The sequence below is a fragment of the Notolepis coatsorum genome (assembly GCF_963971535.1).
Source record: "Notolepis coatsorum genome assembly, chromosome: 11".
Lineage (NCBI taxonomy): Eukaryota > Metazoa > Chordata > Actinopteri > Aulopiformes > Paralepididae > Notolepis > Notolepis coatsorum.
The window spans coordinates 22,298,445-22,321,579 of NC_140175.1; the positions used below are offsets into that span (position 1 = coordinate 22,298,445).

At 43.2% G+C, this 23,135-nt stretch overlaps 1 protein-coding gene across 1 annotated transcript in view; it reads right to left on the reverse strand.

The window, feature by feature from the left end:
- Positions 1–14,088, reverse strand: part of prkaa1 (protein kinase, AMP-activated, alpha 1 catalytic subunit) — a 37,444-nt gene extending 23,356 nt beyond the window's left edge. The window contains exons 1-6 of the mRNA XM_084324241.1: positions 13,920–14,088; positions 7,780–7,921; positions 3,792–3,885; positions 1,951–2,095; positions 1,163–1,250; positions 155–379 (exon numbers count right to left, since the gene is read on the reverse strand). Of these exons, the coding sequence (XP_084180367.1) occupies positions 155–379; positions 1,163–1,250; positions 1,951–2,095; positions 3,792–3,885; positions 7,780–7,921; positions 13,920–14,019 (794 nt within the window). The 5' untranslated portion in view covers positions 14,020–14,088. The remainder of the gene's footprint in view (positions 1–154; positions 380–1,162; positions 1,251–1,950; positions 2,096–3,791; positions 3,886–7,779; positions 7,922–13,919) is intronic.
- Positions 14,089–23,135: the final 9,047 nt, after the last annotated feature.

The following is a 23,135-nucleotide window of genomic DNA, read 5'->3' on the forward strand; positions in this document are numbered from 1 at the left end:
CAAATAAAAAAAATAAGAAAAATCAAGCACCCTCGAGTTCAATTGAAGCGGCTTGAGTAATCGATTACTCACGACCATCCCTACTAGAACCGAGCAAAAAAGTTAAAATCAGCATTAGTTTGGTTATTTTAAGAGAGAATCTCCTGAGCCTCACCGGATCTCTCGGATGGTGGCTCTCTTCATGGGGTCCACCTGCAGCATGTGTTTGAGGAGACTGATCACAGAGGGGTTCAGATACTGTGGCGTGAAGAAGATCCCGTCACAGATCTTCTTGAAGAGCGTTGGCACGTGGTCGTCGTCGAAGGGGAGCGTCCCGCACAGCAAGGCGTACAGGATCACCCCACTGCTCCAGATGTCGACCTCTGGACCTGCATAGAGTCTGGGACAGACGTTCACGGCACACAGACGCACAGTGAATGAAGAAAGGTTTTCGTCGTTTAGCGTGAATCGTTTTTACCGTCATGATTCAGCATGGAAAATAATTATAGTCTTCCATGTTAAAGCTGCACTATGGAATATTGGCACCCTGTGAGCGACAACTGCACCTTGTTTAAACATGGAGGATAAGAGCAATGTAACCTTGGGCACTGTTTTAGATGTTACGTTCTAGAAATGAGACTAGCCTTTTACAGATTTCACAGCACTGGTCGTGCCTGACCAGAAAAGCTTGTATGGAGAATTTCACTGTTCAGCCTAACTCAGCCCAACCCTGTGATAATATACTCAAGAAGCAATGTTTTCTTTCATGAAAAAGTGACATAGTCAGGGTTCAGCAGGTTTCAACAAGTTAAATCTTTAGACTTAAGACTTTAGACTTTTTAATACCACATAGAGCAAAACGTTATACCAATTTCACCACCATAATAGCAATAATCACTGAAATGGCGGCTGCACTTGTGCGCCAATTTAAATTCTCGCCCCTGTTCCATACAAGCCGCCACCAGACGCACCACGACTTGAAAACAAAAATATTTCATATATTCAATATTATTTAATCTCCCCCCCCCCCCCAAATATAATACCAGCGTAAGTTAAAATCTTGACTTTTTAATACCTTTCAAGGCCTTAAATTGAGAATTATGAAGACTTTAAGACTTTTCAATACCCTGCAGATACCCAGGTTTAGACTGTAACAAGGTCAAAGAGGGCAAAGAAACATTACCTTCCTGAAATGACCTCAGGGGCAGCATAGTTTGGAGAACCACAACTTGTTCTCAGGAACTCTCCGTCTGACATCATGTTTGACAAACCTGCAAATTATGCAGCGATTCATTAGCAAGCGTGCACTTCGAGCAAATATAACGGCACAATATCGCACCAGCCCACCGCCATTCAAAGAATCTAACGGTATGTTAAAGTGGCCTTAGGGTACGAATTAAATGCTCTTATATCAATAAAAGGTATTTGATCAAGGCTGTCGACATCTGATTTCGCTTGGGAAACTAGATAGAAATTCTAATTCTCCAGTAAACAGATTGCAGCTGGACTCCTTAAACAACCCAAGGTCCTTAGGGGGGAAAAAGCTCTGGACATTAACGTTTCCTTGACAACGAACAATGTGGAAATTGTTGTCAAGGTGTCACTCAGCGGCGCTGCAGCAGTTTGTTTACTTCTGCATCAGTGGCCTAACCCTTGTTATACAAGAACCCTGAAACAACCTCCCAATCAGTTGACACTTTGCATTATTTGAACGGACACACCCTTTAATTGGGAGGGCTGGTGCCGTGCCGTCTACTCAATATTGTGGCTGTTCTGCGTGTGAGCTTTCACTCTTCAGAATCGTTCAAGAAATACCTTATTCTTACGTGGTTGAATCTTAAAAACTTTATTCTCACACCGAGCTGTTAAAAAACGTTTTGAAGACAAATTCCTATGTCTTCTTTACCATTTAGCCGAAACCGCTCCAGGAGGAGACTTGGGGGCCCTACGGTCCTGACGAGTGTGACTTACCGAAATCTGCAATCTTGGCGTTCATCTGAGCGTCCAGTAGGACGTTTTCCGGCTTGAGGTCTCTGTGCACCACCATGTGTCTGTGGCAGTAGTCTACCGCCGAAATAATCTGCTGGAACAGCCGACGGCTCTCTTTCTCGTCCAGCTGTCAACAGAGCAACACACACAAGAGGGTGAGAAGTTACACTTCAAGCCGTCCCATCGGGTGTGATTTTCCTCCAAGAGTCTGTCAGCGCATCAGAGATGACTTAAGTGTTAACTGAGTGTTCCCTTCTTTTATGCGATTTCAAAGCTCGGTTTTGTTTCTGTGCAGTTGAACCAGTTCAAGTGGGCAAGCCCTGACCTTACTGGTAAAGCCATTACACCATCACTGTGTGTTCCAACTGCCTTCACTGGTAAAGCCATTACACCATCACTGTGTGTTCCAACTGCCTTCACTGGTAACCAACTGCCATTACACCATCACTGTGTGTTCCAACTGCCTTCACTGGTAACTAGGGATGCACCGAATATACGGCCACCGAAAACTATCGGCCGAAGATTGTTAAAAAGGGCACTTTCGGCCGAAAGGGTTTTAGCACCGAAAATATATCACAGAATGTCAAATAACGTGTTGTTGTGATGACGTAATCAAAACGCGGCTACAGACATAGCATGCGCAACGTGAGCATCTTGGCAGCTCTTCCTGCATTCTACAGCCTGCGACAACTCCTCTTGGGACTCACGCTGTTTCTATGTAAACTCCGCGAGCAACGCATTCCAATAAATGAGTCTTTAACATGCTTTATATCCTAGCCATTACTATATGCCCGTTGCGGTTAAAAACCCTTTTAACTAACGTTAGCGTTAAGCTAGCTAACAGCGCTTCCATTCCTTTCACCTGTCTCTCTTAAGCTACGTCATCCCCCGCTAAGAGTCACGGGAGATGTAGTAAATACAACAGTCCTTCCATGTAGGCTAGAACGCCGTGAATTATGACTCAGTAACCACTACAGTAACATCATTAAGTCTGCTATAAGCTATTCTCCCTCTCGTGTGTGTGTGTCTTTATGCAGATCTTTATGCAGTTTTAAAGCACCTTGGCTTTGTTCTGAATGCACTTTGTTGTAGTTATCCTACAGAGAAAAGAAAATGCACTTGACTTTAATGCACATTTTGTTGTATGCAAAGAGAAAATGTTTAAATTGTACAATCTTTCAGCAGTCAGTCTGGAATTAATGTATGCATACAAAAGTACTGAATAAATGTTTTATGGGCCCATAATAGTGATTAATATTATTTAAGTTACGTTTTGCCATAATCATGTCTTTTGCCATAATCAGGTAGCTGGAAAAAATGTATTATAAATAATTATATATATATTTATACTAGTAATCATTTTCGGCCTTTCGGCATTCGGTTTTCGGCCAACTGTTTCCTATTTTCGGTATCGGTTTCGGCCAAGAATTTCCCATTCGGTGCAGCATCCCTACTGGTAACCAACTGCCATTACACCATCACTGTGTGTTCCAACTGCCTTCACTGGTAACCAACTGCAAGTCCTCTATTTACAAAACAATAGATTATGCAAAGAAAAAGAAGAGAAGAGAGAGGAGTCAGAAGGGGACCAAGTGAGTGAGGAGTAGAGGAGAGAGAGAGAGGGAGAGAAGACGGAGAGAGAAACGACAGAGAGAGGGAGAGAGAGAAAAGACAGAGAGAGACAGAGAGACAGAGAGACAGAGAGAGAGAGAGAGAGAGAGAGAGAGAGAGAGAGAGAGAGGAGAAGCAGGTTGTGGGCTCATCATATATAAGAGTCTACTAGCACATCTTCAAGGCAGCGTCAATGTGTCGTATCGTATTACCTTTCCGTTTTTGCAGATGTAGTCAAAGAGCTCTCCTCCCGAGACATATTCCATCACCATGAAGATATCTGTAGGGGTGCTGATCACCTGATACCTGCAGGGACAGAAACAAGTCAAAGTATTTTATTTGTCACACAAAGTACAATCGGTTTAAATCACAGTCACAACCCATCATCAGCACCAGGCAGAGGAGATGGCGGTTCTTAAAAAGGACCACGCCAACATTATGGGAAATGTGCTTACCATTTTCTCCAGAGTGAGACAAGAGGGTAAGATACTAGTGATGCACCGATGTGAAAATTGTGGCCGATACCGATAACCGATATTAACATTGCTGTTCTGGCCGATACCGATATTTACCGATGTCGATATCTCTGTATAGAAAACACTTTTTTATGATAATCAAATAAAGAGCTATTTTCCAAAACGCATAATTTTTTTTACTTTTGTAACTTATTTTCAGAAATGACTGATATTTTGAAACTATTTAAGGCCAAAACATGTAAAAAGAAGAAAAAAAAGATAAAAAAAAAAAAAAAAAATTAAAAAAAATGTTTTTTTTTTTTTTTTTAATATCGGCCCTATCTTGATATCGGACCGATACCGTTGTGTAAAAAAACGGCCATATCGGCCGATATTATATCGGCGGCCGATATATCGTGCATAAAAGGACCACGCCAACATTATGGGAAATGTGCTTACCATTTTCTCCAGAGTGAGACAAGAGGGTAAGATACCAATCTCCTCTCTGTGCATTCAGTAGACCGCCGTCTCTGGCTGCAAGCTAGCCTAGCTTAGCACATATGAAGGAAGCGGATATGGACGACTACTAGCCTACAGCTTAAAACTCCATGGGAGGTGTTTTTGGCCAACAGCTAGGATAGCTGATCCATAATCCTCTTCCATTCGTTTGTGCTAAGCTAGGCTAGCTTGCAGCCGGATAGCTTTCTACCGAACAACACACAGAGGAAATTGGTATCCATCTTCTTGTCCAACTCTGCAGAAGATGGTACATGCATTTAAGATAAGATAAGATATTCCTTTATTGATCCCCTTGGGAAAATTTGGGGATCATGGTGGTGAGGGGGAGGCATGGTAATAGTATATAAATATAGGCAATAGAACTATAGTAAAGATAAAAATAAGTAAACAATATAATTAACTCTGAAGTGAATTATATTCACAAAATGTTGCAGAGAGAAATAAACAGGCCTTTGTGCACCATGTAATTTTCCTGTATTAACTCTAAAGGGAGGTAGTAGGCTTGCACTATAACCCCCTTTCTACTCCGAGCCCATTTACTGCCACCGCAAGTTGAATTTAAAATAATAACATAATCATACATCATTCTCAGATTAGTTGTGAATCGTGATACCTCGGAACAATTACAGTAAACAAACAAGGCCGCTGTCGAAACAACTTGTAACGTAAAAACCTGTTGCAAAGGAGATGTTAATGCCGTTTGCGAGTTTAGCCCATCCCTAAAAATATATATAAATAAACCCAAAAAAATGCCTGCAAACTTTATTTAGAGTGAATACCAACAGAAGAATATTCAGGGGGTTTTGGCAAATCCTACCCACACGGTTAGCTGTGTTGCTCATTCCACGAATGCATGCTCCTTACATAACCACTCCACACATAACCATTGCAGCTGTTCTCTAATGCAGCCATCAAGTTTAAATACTCTAGACCAGTGCTAATCAGACTTTACCAAAAAAGTTTTAAAGAGCCACATTATAAAAAGACCCTGTCCCTTAACCAACGTTCCTTAACCAAACCAACATCAGGCAGCTAATAGGCGAATTACAAGCTATGCATGATTGATCATCATGTACTGAATGCTGTAACAGTAGGCCACTGAAACGTATTACCGTTACCATGGCAACCTTAACTATCAATACATATGGCAAAATCACAAGCAGTGTGTACTACGTGTTGCCATTAATGGTTTCCCCTGGGCAATTCAAATGCCTCACGTGTACTGTAGTAGCCATGGCTACAGACGGCCAGTCAGCACAAAGTCCATGTATGTAGTAAAGTCCAAAACAACTGTAGTAAAGACCATAACCAAATAGAATAATGTAGTAGGTTACAGACAGCCTGGTCTCCACATGACAGTCTCACACACAACATGCACCTCACACGCTCTCCTTACAGTGCATGAAATATCCCAGAATAGCAGATGGTGTAAGTAACCAAAACAATGCAGCAGGTATATATTCAGCCCTATGAAACGCTAACTTTCTGTCGTTTTCTCTGGCCTGTCTCTTCTTTTAGCCTCTCGCTATTTTTGCATTCCCAGCCATCAAATCATGTGTTTCTTCACATTAGCTATTTTTGTGGAGAACTTTAATCCCTGACATCATCAGTACATTGTGTCCGTTATTATATAAACCGTTCATTAATCCCACTGGTGTTTTGTGTTGTGTTCAAACAGATTCATCCTGCAAGCAAATAGCTAGTGGAAAAAGCAGTTGCACTGTGTAGCCAGTTAGCTTAGGGGCCACAGTGAGCTCTGAAGATCCCAAACAAGGCCATCAGCCTTGATGTAGGAACCATCTGCTATGATGTGCCATATGACATTTAGTCACACCAAAATGCAGACAACAATTTCAGATAGCACCAGCAGATATAACGCTAACTAACTAGTATGGCTGCATGGGTTAGCTAAATCAGTCAATAAAGCCATGGGTCGCAAATCTCTGAGTAGCACAGCTACTAGCAGTGCTTTGACTCTTACGTCCGGATCAGACACGTTTTCTTCCACCCGCGATCCCATTCACAGTCATTTAATATTGAGTATCTGATATAAAAAAGAAGCAGTGAAGCTAGACCAACACTCTCAGGTTCAAGTATTTAATGGCAGCCTGAAACAAACATGTTTCGGAATTACATATTCCTTCGTCAGTGTTATAGCTTGCAAGCTATAACACCAGCACTCTCAGGTTCAAGTATTTAATGGCAGCCTGAAACAAACATGTTTCGGAATTACATATTCCTTCGTCAGTGTTATAGCTTGCAAGCTATAACACTGACGAAGGAATATGTAATTCCGAAACATGTTTGTTTCAGGCTGCCATTAAATACTTGAACCCGAGAGTGCTGGTCTAGCTTCACTGCTTCTTTTTTATATAATACTTAATGGGATTTCAGCACCCAGTGTCGAATCTTGAGAGTGCGGTCTAACTTGACATATTGAGTATCTGCCAATAAGACTCCCAATATAATATTTGTATTTTCTCGATAATCCAGCTGCTCAGTGCACACTTGAAGTATATTCAAGTTAAGTCAAATCAACCCAATGTAGGCAAGATATGCTTGGTAATTGAATAGGATCGGAATTGATCACGCTTAATATAGCCAATACAGATCAATTAAAATATGCAGCGATTGGCTCCGATTCCAATCTGTCCGATCCAATCGGGACATCCCTATTTAGAACTGGAGCCAGGTAAGATAGCTGCCATATGGTTCCAATCCCAGAATAGCAATTAATTATGACACGTCACCTCTCATGTTTTCTCCCTATGCAGCTATTATCTGGGTGAACATCCACTGGCAGTCTCGTTGAACATTCCAACTTTCTAGGTCTCTGCGCTGTCCAGAGATAAAACAATACTAATTTCCTTGACAACATTATACAAAGAAATGCTACGGAAGTCACCTGAAGGAAATGACCATGGTAAAATGGGAAAGAAACTTTCTATAAATAACGTCTGTGACAGAGAGCCTAAATTACAGCTACTCTGCTGAATCTGAAAAGCCGTATGCCACCCACAAAGAGAGATAGCCTAAACGGTGAGCAAAAAAAGAAAACTGGGACAAACATGATAAAAATGGTCGAAAAGGACTCTGGATCAGATGGATATTTGTCCTAAATAGATGTGCTCTAAAAGTGCACGATAATAGCCTTGAAACTGCATAGTGGGTGGCATTGATGTGTCAGCGTGGGGGATTAAGAAGCAGGGTGTGATCTAGGATTTACAGTTTAATTATGTGCGGGTGCCTGAAGAGCTTGAGGTTCTGGATCTCCCTCCGGATCTTGCCGACCACGTCCAAGCTGCGGATCTTCTGCCTGTTCAGGATCTTCACAGCCACTTGGTGCTTGGTCAGCTCATGTTGGCCCACTGCAGGAAAGACACGAGAAGAGAATTAGTCCAGGTGACTTTTACGCCTACCTACTGCTTTCACTGTCTACAAAAGCCCTACACTATAATCATAGTGATTATAATAATCGTATATAATATAATAAGTACCCACCCCATACTAATAGTCTACCCATATAACTCTGTATGATAGCATGTACAATAATGCTGTATATACTAGGGCTGGGCGATATGGCCAAAAATGATATCACGATAACGATATGATAATGTTATCATATCACTCGATATCGATAATTATCGATATTGTTATAAGTATTAAAAATATATATATAATAATTTTTTTTTTTTTTAAACAACAGACGGTATGTTTATTTTGCAGCAATTCTTTGTCGTTGCCGCCATCTTTAGTGTTACAGCCCCTCACACTCCAGTTCTCAGGCTGAAGCTGGTTTGAAAGCGAAAGTAAACAAGCTTCTCTGCTGGCTGTGGCTCCAGGGGAGTTGAATAGTTCTGGCTCTGCTAGTTTCTTTTCTATCTTTTGGCGCTTTTTTTGGTGGACAAACCACCGCACCGTGACTCGCGACTGGAGACTAGCTCTGCTAGCACACATAGCCTACTGTGTAGACAGTTTCAAACTGTTATTTAAATTAGAAAGCAAACAAAATATTTTGGTGTTTATTTGATTATTGTTTCACTGCCTTTTTATTTATTACGTTTCCACAGTTTTTTCCTCATACTTTATTAACATTTTGTACATGGTACCGCAAGGTACATTAATAATACATGTACATGTTAAAAGGATGACACAAAAAGCCAGACAGAGGGCTTGTTTCCAGTTTCAGTGTTTTATAATAAACAATCAAACTGAACATTTTTTTATTTAGGATATTTAAAATGTCTTCCAATGTTAAATAAAGGTTTATTGCACTTTGAAACGGTTTCCTTGCATTATTATGCTACTACTTCCAATGTTAAATAAAGGTTTATTGCACTTTGAAACGGTTTCCTTGCATTATTATGCTACTATTATATTAGTAAAAAAAAAAAAAAAGGTTAATTGAAAACTTTTGGTAAATACATTTCTCAAAAAAAATCTCAAAACCGCAATAATTTTCTGGGACAATTAATCGCCCAGCAAAATGTGTTATCGTGACAGGCACCAATATTTTCTAACGGAAACCCTGACCTACACAGACACTACACAAAGACATTACACCAAGACACTACACCGAGACCATATATACCTACACCGAGACACTACATGAGACACTATACCGAGGTGAATTGCTCTTAAATACTGTCTTGTCTTAAAAACATTAGCAGGAGAGAAGACAACGGGGCACAGCAGGACAGAGGATTAAACGAGGCGTGAAACACTGAAATTATGTTTTAGCCCGTCTACCTCTGAAAGCCATAGCAGCGGTGGAAATCATGTTCTCCGTTTGAATTGACCACTTGTTGAAGTCATGTCAGACAGACGTGGTAAGCTGCAAAAGGTCTGGTCAGTCAGTTTTTCATTCATTCAACGTTTATTTAAACCTGAGGGACACTGAGGTTTCCCTCATTTACAGTGATGTTGAGTCGAGTATACAACTAAAAGATAGAATAACAAAGATAAAAACAAGTAATCAGCTAGTTAAAAATTTGATTCAATAAGATCAATCTTTATTCTTTTAGTTTTTACTGTATGAAGCACAAGTTCAGGAGGGTCATACAGAACCAAGCAAACTTGGTTTTATTTGTCACATATAAAGTACATAGTTATGTGTTATGTACTTTATATGTGACAAATAAAACCAAACTTGAAGATACAAACTGTAAACAAGAAACAGGAAAAGCGGACTAAAAGCATTTTACAAAATGACATGGTTATTAATTAAAGCTATAAATTGTCCAAAGGTTGAGTCTGTCAAATTAAAGTGCATTGAAGGACGTTCCAAGAGCATGGAGCACTAAAAGAGAAGGCAGTTTTTCCAAAATTAGACCAAGCTCTGGGAACCTTAAGCAAGTCACTTGAGCGAGTTTGATAGGAATCCAGAATTCCAATCCAACATTGTTGTAATGTAAGGGGGTCGCTTATGAACAATTAGTTGTCATACAGAAGTACAGAATACTTTTATACAAAATGCTTCTTTCTGTTTCGCTCCAGAGACTGTGCTAGGCAAAAATAGATAATAAAATAAGTATAGCAAGTATAAAATAGAAGTCAAGTACGTAGACAAATTTGCAGTATATACATATATACAATGCTCTATGTAGAGTAGAAGTAACTGAGTTACCATACAATATACTATATACAGTGCAAAGCAGAAGTGGGATGAGGTACAATTTAGGTACAATATAATTTACAGTAAGGTGTAATGAGGTATGGGTTGTAGTGCAAATTCTTTACCGATAAATATAAAGTGTGCTTAGGTGTACTAAAGTGGTTAAAGTGGGTGCTGCAGTGAGTTGTATGTTTAAAGTGAGTGTGTGCGTGTGGTGTGGATGTGTGTGCTGTGAGTGCATTTGATGGTTGTTACATAGTGTTATTGTTCGTTGAGCATCCTGATGGCCTGGGGATAGAAGCTTCTTCTGAGTCTTTCTGTGCTTGCCATGAGACTCCTGTATCGCTTGCAGAGAAACCATCTAACGAGTGAGTTGTGACCTTTGGCATGCTCTTCTTACCAACTACCGAGGGAGTTTTGCAACTTTGGCATGCTCCTCTTAAAATAATCTTTGCAATGCTGTGTCAATCGAGGGAAGGTAAATTGATCCATGCTGCTTCACAGAGCTTCCGACTGTCCCACACCTCTCATTCCCTCATGATCTGGAGAAGAGTGTTGTTTGGGTGTGTCTACTCGTCATTCACCACGTTTCGACCAATCTGATAACGCTGTGGGCGGGGTATAGATTCAGACTGTGCCACAGAGAGCGGCCACTGCATCGGCGGAGCCAGGGGGGGGGGGGAATGCAGATGCTATTATGAATATTGAAGTCAACCCCTAGTACAGTACTGTCTACAACTGCCATACACTGTAATCATAATAATCATAACTACCTCGCTCCTACTATAGTCTACCCAATACCCATATAACTCTGTATGATAGCATGTACAATAGTGCTGTATATACCGTATCTATACACAATGATATATCAAATCAAATCAAATTTATTTATAGGGCCCGACAACACACGTTAATGTCCCCATGGGCCGTACAGATCTTCTTTAAACAAGTCAAGAAGAAAACATAACAATAAGTCAAGAACAGAACAAGAACACCATAAGGTGCAAACATTTTTAGATGGATGCAAATAAATGAAAGAATGCAGATATATCTGTCTGAATATAATTACCTACATATAATTATCTTTCTATACCTACCTACTACTCTATACCTACTCATACACAAACACATACTCTGTATGATAGCATGTACAATAATGCTGTATATCGTATATATATTTATTCTTACCATATATCTATCCACATCAGTCTGTATATACCTGCATATAATAATGTATACATGTCTGTAGATAGTATTATATCTATATCTGTTAACAGTAAAGTGCAATAGTAATATACAATTTACAGGTGATTAAACTGTTGGGTATAAAATATATAAATTAGTGCTACTGAGTGAGTATAGTGCTAATCAGATGTATGTACAGAGTTGTAGTAGTAATATGTTCAGTGAAACAGTTATACAGGTATCAAGACACTATGGTAGGTCATACTGGCCAGCACTGCAGCATAACTAGTAAGAGTAGGTAAGGGAAGGGATGTTACATTTGCACTCTGGTTGGATGCAAACTTATTTTCGTTGTACTGTACGTGGATGCAAACTTATTTTCGTTGTACTGTACTACTTGTGCTTTAAATGACGACATTACATTTGAATCTAATCTATATAAGGTTTTCCCTCACAGTTCTTATAAGCTGCAGCAGCCTGAGGAGAGGAGTGGAAGCCTGGTAATGGTGTTGAACATGGCATGGCAAAGGCCAGGCAGCAAAGCAACAGATTGAATCTGTAGAATGAAGTGCAGAACTGGACAGAAGAGTGAACGAGAGCAAACTTGCACGAGGGAACAAATAAATAGCCGATATTGATTTAACCGTTGGCTGGGGTGGTGATTAACTAAGGCTGTCATCTAGGCTGTCATGAGTCATTGCATAAAAAACTGCAGCGCAAGGTCCTTGTCCGCTTCCAAGGAAGTAAAGGAGTCTGGAGGGGCGGCTCGTTGGGTAATAAGTTGGCAGTGGGGCACCCTAAACAAGAGTTTAATTTTTAAACGACATGGTATATTGCAAGCGAGTAGATTCCTTTAGCATACAGTGCAGACACTGCTACGTTCCAAGAAGCCATGAAACTGAACATGGTCAAAGGTTGTCTGCAAATGGGCAATTTGGGCACACACTCAAAAGTCACTATCTAGAGAGGTCGCATGAGAGGGGGGGCTTGGTTGGGTCCTTCGAACCTGATAAAGCATGACACTAATGACAGTTGTATATACATCAGTCTGTATTGGCTAGATAGGCCTTTGCAGGCGCTATACCATTGATGTCATAGTGTTGTCACGATACTGGATATTTTTGACAACACTATGTCATACTATTGATTGATTGAAAACTTTATTAACAGATTGCAAAAATGGGTACAATACAGTACGGCTCAATACAAACAAAAGGGGATGCAGACCAGAAAAATACTTTCGTCTTGTTTACATCAGGGTCCCCCATTTTCAATTCATCAAGACATTTATGATATACATGACATACAGATATACAGTACTGTTTCATCAAGACATACAAATATACAGTACGGTTTAAGAGGAAGAGATCATAAAAATATATACATTCGAAGGGGAAGAAACTGTACATTGGAGGGGGTTTGGACATTTACCCAGTTTCTAATTGCAGCCACCCGTAGGTGCTCTTTGAGAGCGGTTTTGAATGTGGGTAGTGATTCACATTATGTTACGGCTGTGGGTAGGGCGTTCCACATTGTTGTGGCATAATTGCTAAACGTGTTTAGTCTCTTGTTTGAGCCGAATCTGGGTTGAACATGATTTGTGGAGCTCCCTCTGGTGTTGTGGTCGTGGAATTCACTGACCTTTGGGAAGTATTTCGACATGTACATGGGTACCTTAGTGGTGTAGTCGTGTATCTTGTAGACCAGACTATGCCAACACTATTGTTTAGATTAGAGAGCTACTGCCCTGAACAACTACATAAACAGAATTGAGCATCGGACAGCAAGGTTGCGCCACAAAGTTCTAACGCAATAACACACGCCTATAATTGCACACACCCGCCTAATTACATCTACACACACACATAAAATACACACACACATATATATATAAACACACACATACATAAAACACACACTGTGTAAAGTAACGCCAATGCATGATGAATTGAAAATGGGGGACCCTGACCCTGATGTAAACAAGACGAAAGTCTTTCTCTGGTCTGCATCCCCTTACTGTACTGTACCCATTCTGCAATCTGTTAGTAAATCAATGTCTCTCAGAACACCCCTGCGGATAAAAACACACACACACACACACACCTCCAAGGTGTGAAAGAAAAAGTAAAGAGTCAAAAAGGATTCAATGCAGAGGTCTAGCTAGCTAACTAAGCACAGTTAACAGACTTTTTGCTTCCTGTCCAGCATCATTATGATGTCGTGTGATGTGTAGCTTGCAACATAGCTCAGTTTAACTTACAATGCAATTATATATATTAGATGGTAAGCATTGCAAGCATATAAGTAAGTCTCATATGGCTAATTGCTGTCGTCCCCTGCTAACGTTACCGATGCGCCCAAAAAAGATGTAGCTCCACTTGCTAAATGGTACTTACCTCGGCGTTCCAGGCTGGCCAACAAGTGTCGGCTACGACAAGTTAGCTTCATTAGCATAGCGGCTAGCTAGCTAGGTTAGCAGCCTTTGCTGCTAAGAGCCTTTTATCATCATCCCCCCCACCTCACCTGCACCGGGCTCCGCGGTGCACAACGAGAAAGAAGAAACTTGCCTTTAACTTTTCCAAACGTCCCGACTCCAAGCGTGTCCCCGAGAATGTAATGTCCGATTTTAACTCTTCCTTCATTTTTCAGTTGTTTCTCCGTCGCCATCTTCCCGCAGTGGCCTTGCTCGCTGAGAAGCTAGCTAGCTGCGGGCCGGGCGGAGCTGGACCTGGCTTGGCTGGCTGCCTACTACTGACTGCTGCCAGCGAGGGCTCGGCGGAGGGGGAGGCACCGTGGTAGGGTTAGGGTATATCTGCAGAGCCGCAAGCCCAACGTCTGGACGGGGCTTCGTGGCTTGGACTAGGTTTGAGGCGGGTTTGATTGATTGATTGATTGAAAACTTTATTAACAGATTGCAGAATGGGTACAATACAGTACAGCTCAATACACAGAATTGTTAAGGGGATGCAGACCAGAGAAAGACTTTCGTCTTGTTTACACCAGGGTCCCCCATTTTCAATTCATCAGGACATATATGACATACATGACATACAGATAGTCAGTACTGCTACATCTATACATTTATGACATACCAGATTTGCAAATACAGTACTGTTTGTGATACAGAAGGAGTCAAGAAAAGGGAGTATATACATTTGACGTAGAAACTGTACATTGGAGGAGGTTGGGTGGGGGGGGTTGGGTACACTGGGATATTGACAACCATACTGGGTAATTTACATTGGAGGTGGGTGGGGGGGGGGGGGGCACATTGTATAAACAAGCAAAACTGTACATTGAGGGGGGGGGGGGGGACTCTGTACAAACAAACAAAATTGTACATTGGACTATTGACAAGACCATACTAGGTAAATGACTGTACATTGGAGGGGGTTGGGTTAGGATATTTACAGGGGCCAGTGTTGCATTGCAGTCTCCCGTAGGTGTCTCTTGAGAGAGGTTTTGAAAGTGGGTAGTGATCCACATTCCTTTACAGCTTTGGGTAGGGCGTTCCACATTGATGTGGCATAATTGCGAAACGTGTTTAGTCCCTTATTTGAGCCGAATCTGGGTTTAACATGATTTGTGGAGCTCCCTCTGGTGTTGTGATCGTGGTATTCACTGACCTTTGGGAAGTATTTTGCCATGTACATGGGTACCTTGGTCGTGTAGTGTATCTTGTAGACCAGGCCCATTGCAAGTTGCTGTACTCTGTCATCTACTCTAAGCCATCCTAGGTTGTCAAAGTGGGCAGGGGTGAGGTGGGTTCTAGGAGTAAGGTCAAGCAGTAGTCTGACCAGTTTGTTTTGAGATGTTTGTAATTTTGTTTTTAGCGCCTTTGAGGTGCTTTGGTACCATGAGGTGCAAGCATAGTCGTAGTACCCCTGAATGAGTGCTCCTGCCAGAGTCTTCAGGGTATTCTTGTTTACCAGAGAGGAGATCCGGTACAAGAATCGAGTTCGTTGGTTGACTTTTTTTATTACATTGGATGCCATTTTGTCACAGGAGAGATTAGCCTCTAGGATGGAACCCAGGTAGGTAATTTCATCTTTCCTTGTGACAATATTGTCACCCACTGTAACTGAGAAGCCGTCGGTCTTGCTGAGTTTGTTATTTGAACCGAAGAGAATGGACTCTGTTTTGCCCATGTGTAATGATAGTTTGTTATCAGCGAGCCATATGCAGATTCTGCCTAGTTCAGAGCTGAGGGTTTTTTCAACCTGTAACTTGTTCTTGTCAGAGACCAGCAGGGCTGAGTCGTCCGCAAACAGGAACAAGTTGCAGTCACAAGCTGACGACATGTCATTTGCATAAATTAGGAACAGTAGCGGTCCTAGTATGCTTCCTTGTGGAACACCACAGCTCACTGTGAGAGGGGGGGATAGGGTACCGTTTACCTCCACCATCTGTTCCCTGCCCTCAAGGTAGGATTGCATCCAGCTCACTGATAGACTATCAAAACCAATTGCTTTTAGCTTGTCAATCAGAATGGAGTGATTGACCGTGTCAAATGCCTTTTGTAGGTCCAGCATGACCATGCCGCAGTATTTGCCTGCGTCCACCTCTTGTTTGATGTGGTCATTCAAATAGAGAAGGCATGTGTCAGTGGAGTGGGATGTTCTGAAGCCAGATTGGAATTCGTAGATTAGATTTTTTTCCGCTAGGTACTTTTCGACCTGTTCGTAGACTATTTTTTCCATGACTTTCGAGATGGAGGTGAGAATAGAAACAGGGCGGTAGTTGCCTGGGTCTAATTTGCTGCCCTTTTTGTGCAGAGGGGTCACCCTCGCAATTTTGAAGTCCTTGGGGACGTGTCCCTGTTTTATGGAGAGGTTTATTATGTGTGTGATGATTGGGGTGATGGCGGCTGCTGAGTCTCTGAGGAATTTGGAGGGGATGTTGTCATGGCCAGTGGCCTTGTTAGGTTGGAGGGCGCTCAGTTTATTGAGTACCTCATCTGTTGTTACCATTTCTAGCTTGAAGTCGTCCTTGCGGACCCCTAGGTTTTTGTAGTAAGCTACTATGTGTTCTACCCCATAAAGCCCTGAGTGGGAGGGTAGTTTGTTTACCAGTGTTGTGGCTATGTTTGTGAAGAAAATGTTTAAGTAATTGGCTACATCCAGCTTGTCTGTGATGAGCGTGTTGTCCGTTTTTATGTTTATGTTTGAGAATCTGGTTTTAAGTTTTTTACTGCATCCTAGTTGATTATTGAGTAATTTCCAAAGTTCACGTGGTTTGTTTTTGTTTTCCTCAGTTTTGTCATTGATGAAATTCTTTTTTGCAGTTTTGATCATGGAGTTTACGTCGTTTCTTAGTCTGTTTCTTTCTAGTTTGAGTTCAGTCACGTGGGCTTGGAGTTCACTGCTTGTGCTTTTAGTAAGCTTTGACTGACTTTTACGAAACTCAGAGCATTTTTTGTCTCTGGTTTTCATAGCGGCCAGTATTTCGGAGTGCATCCACGGCTCAGCGCGATTTTTTACCCTGGTGGTTCTTAGGGGGGCCATGTCGTTTAGTATTGTTGAGAATTTGGTTTTGAAACCAAGCCATGTTTCTTCAACCAGTGTACCATTGAGTTCATCTGACCAGTCCAGGCTCTCCAGTTCAAGGTTAAAGGCCTCGCTAGAGTAGGTTTTGAGGTCTCTAGATGTGACTGTTTTGTGGCAGCCAGCCTTTTGTTTTAGTTTTTTGCGGGTACAGAATATCATATAATGATCACTTAACCCGCATGCTATAACCCCTTTATTGGAGATCTTGGACTTGTCGGAGGTCAGAATGAGGTCAATGGTAGTCTGAGTTGATTCACATACACGTGTGGGTTGGGTGATTAGCTGGCTGAGGCCGTGCAGATCACAAAACCTACTGAATGACTTGAAGACGGGTGCATCTTTTCGTTGCATATCCGTGTTCCAGTCTCCAATAAGAATTTTGTCTACATCCTCAACTCCAGCTTAACACCCATCCAGTGTATCATAAAAGTCACTATGATCTGGCGGCCTGTAGACTGTGCCAACCAGTAGGGATTTCGCCCTTTCGAATAGGATTTCCACCCATACAGTTTCAATTGATTTATGATTCAGGTCATTTCTGTTGATGAATTTGGTGTCCTTGTGTATGTACATACAGACACCACCTCCATGTTTGTTCCTATCATTCCTAATTATTGAGTAGTTCTCAATCTCTATCTCTGGATCTTTTACAGAATCGTCAAGCTTAGTTTCTGAGAAGCACAGTATGTTTGCCTTACCATTTATGAATAATTGTTTGATTTCATCCAATTTGTTTTTTAAGCTGTTAATGTTAATGTGAAAAATGTTCAGTCCATTGGCGTTGGTTATTTCATTGATGTTGGCAGGTTCGAAGTATTGTTCGTTTGTGATCTGTTCCTCTGTGTGGGGCTGGGGGGCTTTGTTGTTGAGGGTGGGAAGGGGGGAGGGGGGGGTCGCCGTGCTGGAACAACAAAGGACTCGTTCCTGGATGTTTCCGTTGTTAGCTCTGCTAGCTAGCCGGCTATCGGGCGTCGAGATGTTTAAATCCCGCGTCGAGTTGGTCGTCATGGTTTCGACCCTCGGTTCACCTCCTCTCGTCTCTGCCTCACGTGTGCTCGTCTGCTGCGGCGTCATTGGGGAACAGTTGCCGTCCGCGCAGTGGATGTTGCCACGGGTCGAGTTGTTGATGTTGGTCGCGATGGAAACCACCTTCGCTTCTTGCGCTGCCAGACCAAGTCTTCTCGCCTGAGTTCTGGTCAAGACCGGGCCTGGGTTTAAATGAATGTCTCCCGAAAGTAGTAGAACCAGGATGATCATGGTCCTACGGTCCAATCTGCCATTCGGGGGTAAGTTCTTACGTGCCGGGCTCGCTGTTAGTAGCGTGTGTATAGCCGCCGTTCCGACGTGTAGATGTTTCTTTTCAGAGCCATTGAGAAGGTAGAAGTCACTGTGGGTCTCGTTAAATCCGTTTTCACTTCTCTCCACTTCTGTTTGGTGTTGCTTCATTGATGAATTGAGGTATAAATCCGTAATCCATAATCCAGGGTCTTCGTGGCTTGCACTAGGTTTGACTGTGCGTGGGCGGGGCGTCGTGGCCAGTGGTGCAGTCGTAATATGGGAACTGGCTACACGCCACGTGCACGCGCGCTCCCGCGCACGCGCATACATGTTCCCTCAGTTGCGCACAGAACAGATGATTATTATGCATAACAATGGAGATCAAGCAGCCCCCCACCTTCTCGTAGGTTCCTATTATTATGCAAAGTCTAGGTGAGAAGTGCCGGCCGCCGGCCGGGTAGCTTTCTACAACGGCCGGGTACTTATCATTGCACGCACTTCTGCCCTGAGTGACCTACTAATAACATGCCGTGTAACCGCGTGTGTGCACGACTGCACCCCTGGTTGTGGCTTGTACCTTGTTTTGTTTCCTGTAAAACCCAGAAGTAGTCAGTTTGTGCTGTTTATTTTTAACCCTAACCCTAACCTTAACCCTAACCCATAGGCGGCGGGTGAACCGGACATTAGGGTAGGCTATAACGCGCGGAGCCCATGTAACGGAGTGCCGTTTGTCTATCCTACAGTCATGATGGATAGTGTTGTGAAGTGACTGTGGACGGCAGCGGTACTGCAGGTAAACTCACTTCCCAGAGGCGTCCAGACCCATTACTAAGAAGTGAATTCACCTCTTGGTATAGTGGTCTGTGATGCCGCCCGTCACGCGGGAGACTAGGGTTCAACTCCCACTCGGGGCATGTCCGAAGCGATCTGTTACACTGGTGCCAAGTGACCCGGATGCCTTGGGTGGTGTGAGTTTAGGGGGGTGAGTGTAACGGAGTGCCGTGTGTCTATCCTACAGTCATGATGGACAGTGTTGTGAAGTGACTGTGGACGGCAGCGGTACTGCAGGTAAACTCACTCCCCAGAGGCGTCTAGACCCATTACTAAGAAGTGAATTCACCTCTTGGTATAGTGGTCTGTGATGCCGCCCGTCACGCGGGAGACCGGGGTTCAACTCCCACTCGGAGTTGTTACACACGCACATTTTTTCCTTTTTTGTCAATATGTCCCACTAGGCTATGCGAGGCGAGCCCCACTCATTTAATATATAGTGCAAATTAAGTGTTCAAATGAAGGCATCCAATAATAGATTAACCATCTATCTAGGTCGTCCTCGGACGGGCCCTCCATCGGTGCTTCCAGTCATCCCGATCCTCCATGCATCTGGCTAGCTCGCCGGTGCATTCTGTTCCCGCATCTCTCCTGAGTACGTCCACGTAGGTTAATGTGGGACGTCCTCGTGATCGATGCCCGTGTGTTGGTTCCCACAGCACAAGTTTGCTGGTTGGCATCTCATGATGTCTCTGGCAGTGACCTGCCAGCCTCATTCTCCTGACTGCCACTTTCTCACTCACCCTTAGCACCCCCCCATACAAGATTAACCATTGTCTTACCTTAATGCAGCAAAATGCGACGTTTCATCTTGGAATCAATGATCTTTTCTGCTTTAACTTTGTCTGTGAGATCACTTTCAATGTGAAGCAGACTGGCGCATTGTTGTTCTTAGTCAGTTTCGGGTGTGATGTGTCTCATTGCTGAGAAAGACCGTTCACAACTTGAATCACAAGTTGCAGTGCTGACAGCAATGAAGGGAACGTTTTTCGTAATTTAGATCTCATCATGCTTTGAAAACAATGTACATACAGTAGCTCTAAAAAGTTTCCACGATTTGATGAACTCGGACTCTCATCATGTCCTCTTGACTTAGAGCAAGCCCTTGTTTGCCAAGATAAAGCAACATACAGCCTCAGGTGATCCGTGTAGTTATGCCCAGGGGCAGCCCGGTGCAGCTTCTAAATTACTTTGTTTATATGCCTTGGAAAAATATCATATATCCATTTAGCTTTTTGAAATTTGACTCAAAATAGCGTGCTGGTGTTCGCTACAAAGCGATCGGCGGGCGGAGATTCAGAACGCAGATGTTTGCTTTACTCGACCTGCGGGATCAGGATGATCATGTGAATGATGTGATTGGCTACATTATTTAACCTGAGCCTATTTAACCTGAGCCTATGCGTGATTGGTTACTGCCTGTACCTGGAATGTTAAACGCTGCCACCTAGCTGACTGACACCTTCGTCGTTGACACCTCGGCCAGCGGGATGCAGCACAAGACACACACAATAGTCAGCAGCCTGCGCACATATATTATATATACATTTCAAAATTCCCAGCATAATATTTTGGGTAGGCAAAGCCCAGCCTGGCCTTACATACCCGCTGCCTATGCCCTAACCTTAACCTTGCTGGGTGAGCTCAAAATCAAGAAGGCCACAGGTGTAGATGGCATCAGTGCCAGGTTTCTGAGGGATGCAGCCGGAGTTATAGCTCCATCAGTAACCCATATTATTAACCTCTCCCTGGACCTAGGCAAGGTACCCACCGACTTCAAGAATGCCAAAGTCATCCCTATATATAAAAAAGGGAGCAAATCTGACCCCAGCAATTATAGACCAGTCTCAATTTTAAGTGTGTTATCCAAAGTCCTAGAGAAGATAGTCGATGAACAAGTCCAGGAATATGCAAGCAGCATGACCTCCTGTACGACCTCCAATCCGGCTTTAGGAAGTCTTACTCTACTGAAACATGTCTTCTTTTTTTTTGATCCACTTTTTCTCCCATTTTCTATATTTTTCTCCCATCCCAATTTCGTATCATCCAATTCAACCCTCCCCTGTCACGAACGCTGTTTCTTGCCTCCCACAAGCCGGCTGCAATGTGGACTAAGTCATACATAGCACAAGTCCCCTCCGGTACTTGAGGTAACAGCAGTCGCATCTTTTCACCTGCGCAGCTCGATCTCTCAGTGGCGAGGAGTAACGCGTGGGAGGCTCACGCTGCCCCTGTCACTTCCTGATTCTACTGCGCAGGCGCACCAACCGACCTGTAGGAGTCGCTGTCCACAACGCCCGATCCCCACCCATCAGTTTCCCACCCCCTAATACGGCCAATGTGTATTAGTATGAACGACCAGCTAAACTGAAAGCAATGTGGAGCGCTGGGCTCGAACAGGCAAGCCCAGCGTCTCCGTCATTCGTGGCGAGCGCCTTGCCCACTATGCCACGTAGCCGCCCTCTGAAACATGTCTTCTTTATCTCACAGACAGTGTAGAGCCATTACCTATAAGCCTACTGCGAGGGGCAAGTGGGCTGGCTTGAGTTAGACGCGTGCTTTAAGAATTCAATGTCCAGAGTGCTCGTATCATTTTCGATATGCCAATCCTTTTATTGACCATTATCAACCAAAAAATATATACAAAAACTCTTTTTACTAATAACACTGAACGCCGACCTATACGGCACATCAACACGAACACGACAAGACACAGTCAAAAACTGTTTGGCTATTCCCCTTGCGCACCTGGGGCTCGTCACCCACTGATCAGTATATATGGGTAACCACCCCCTGTGGTGGTTGCCATGGTGACTAATAATGCCACACCTCTGCACCGTGAGTTAAAATAAAACTAAATAAACAGAAGGGCATTTTGGCTCCAACAGACAGTATCAGGAGGGAGATAGATTCAGGTAAGCTGTGTGGGCTAGTTCTTCTAGACCTACAGAAGGCTTTCCACACAGTGAACCATGACATACTGCTCTCCAAGCTTAAGGCGTTGGGTATGTCTGAGACAGTGGTCAGATGGTTCTCTTCCTACCTTGCTGATAGGGTGCAGCGGGTTGAGGTCAGTGGCACTATGTCAGAGGCCAAGCCCATTGTATGTGGGGTCCCACAAGGAAGCGTGCTAGGACCTCTCCTTTTTTTACTGTACATAAATGACATGTCAGCAGCATGCTCATGTAACTTGTTTTTATTTGCAGACGACTCAGCCCTGCTAGTCTCACACAAGGATCAGAACACACTAGAACAGATGCTAGGTGAAGAACTTGCAGGGGTCAGAAGGTGGCTTTCGGACAACAGGCTTTCTCTTCACCTAGGTAAGACAGAGGCAGTACTATTAGGCTCCAAGCCCAAGCTCAGGAAAGCACGGGAGTTTAATATCCAGCTAGGAGCTGTAACCCTAAAACAGCAAAAAAAAAGCGAAGTATCTAGGCTGTATGATAGACGGGAGCCTAGATGGGGAGGCTATGGCCTCCCAAGTACTGGGCAAAGTCAACGCCCGCACCAGGTACCTAGCTAGGAAAGCCAACCTCCTTGGCAGAGATAGCCTCAGTCTACTAGCAAATAGCCTAGTACTCTGCCACTTTGACTATGGTAGCGTGTTGTGGTTCGAGGGCCTGACAGTGAACATAAAAAAGAAGCTTCAGGTTTCCCAAAATAAGCTGGTAAGGGTGGTAATGGGTCTTGGCCCTCGCACCCACATAGGGAGGAGTCACTTCCAGGAGCTAAACTGGCTTCCTGTGGAGGCCAGAGTTACCCAGCTCAGACTGAACATAGTGCACAATATTATAAACCAAAGGTCCCCTAGATACCTCCAGAACTACTTCACCCCGGTCAACTAATCCCACAACCACAGAACTAGAGCAAGCATAGCAAACCTGAAGCCTGCTTCTTTCCGATCCAAACTGGGCCAGTGCTCCCTTACTTTCTCTGGAGCCCAGGATTGGAACAAGCTGCCAATCCCCATTGATTGATTGATTGAAAAGTTTATTAACAGATTGCAGAATGGGTACAGTACAGTACAGCTCAATACATACAATTGTTAAGGGGATGCAGACCAGAGAAAGACTTTCGTCTTGTTTACATCAGGGTCCCCCATTTTCAATTCATCATAACATATAT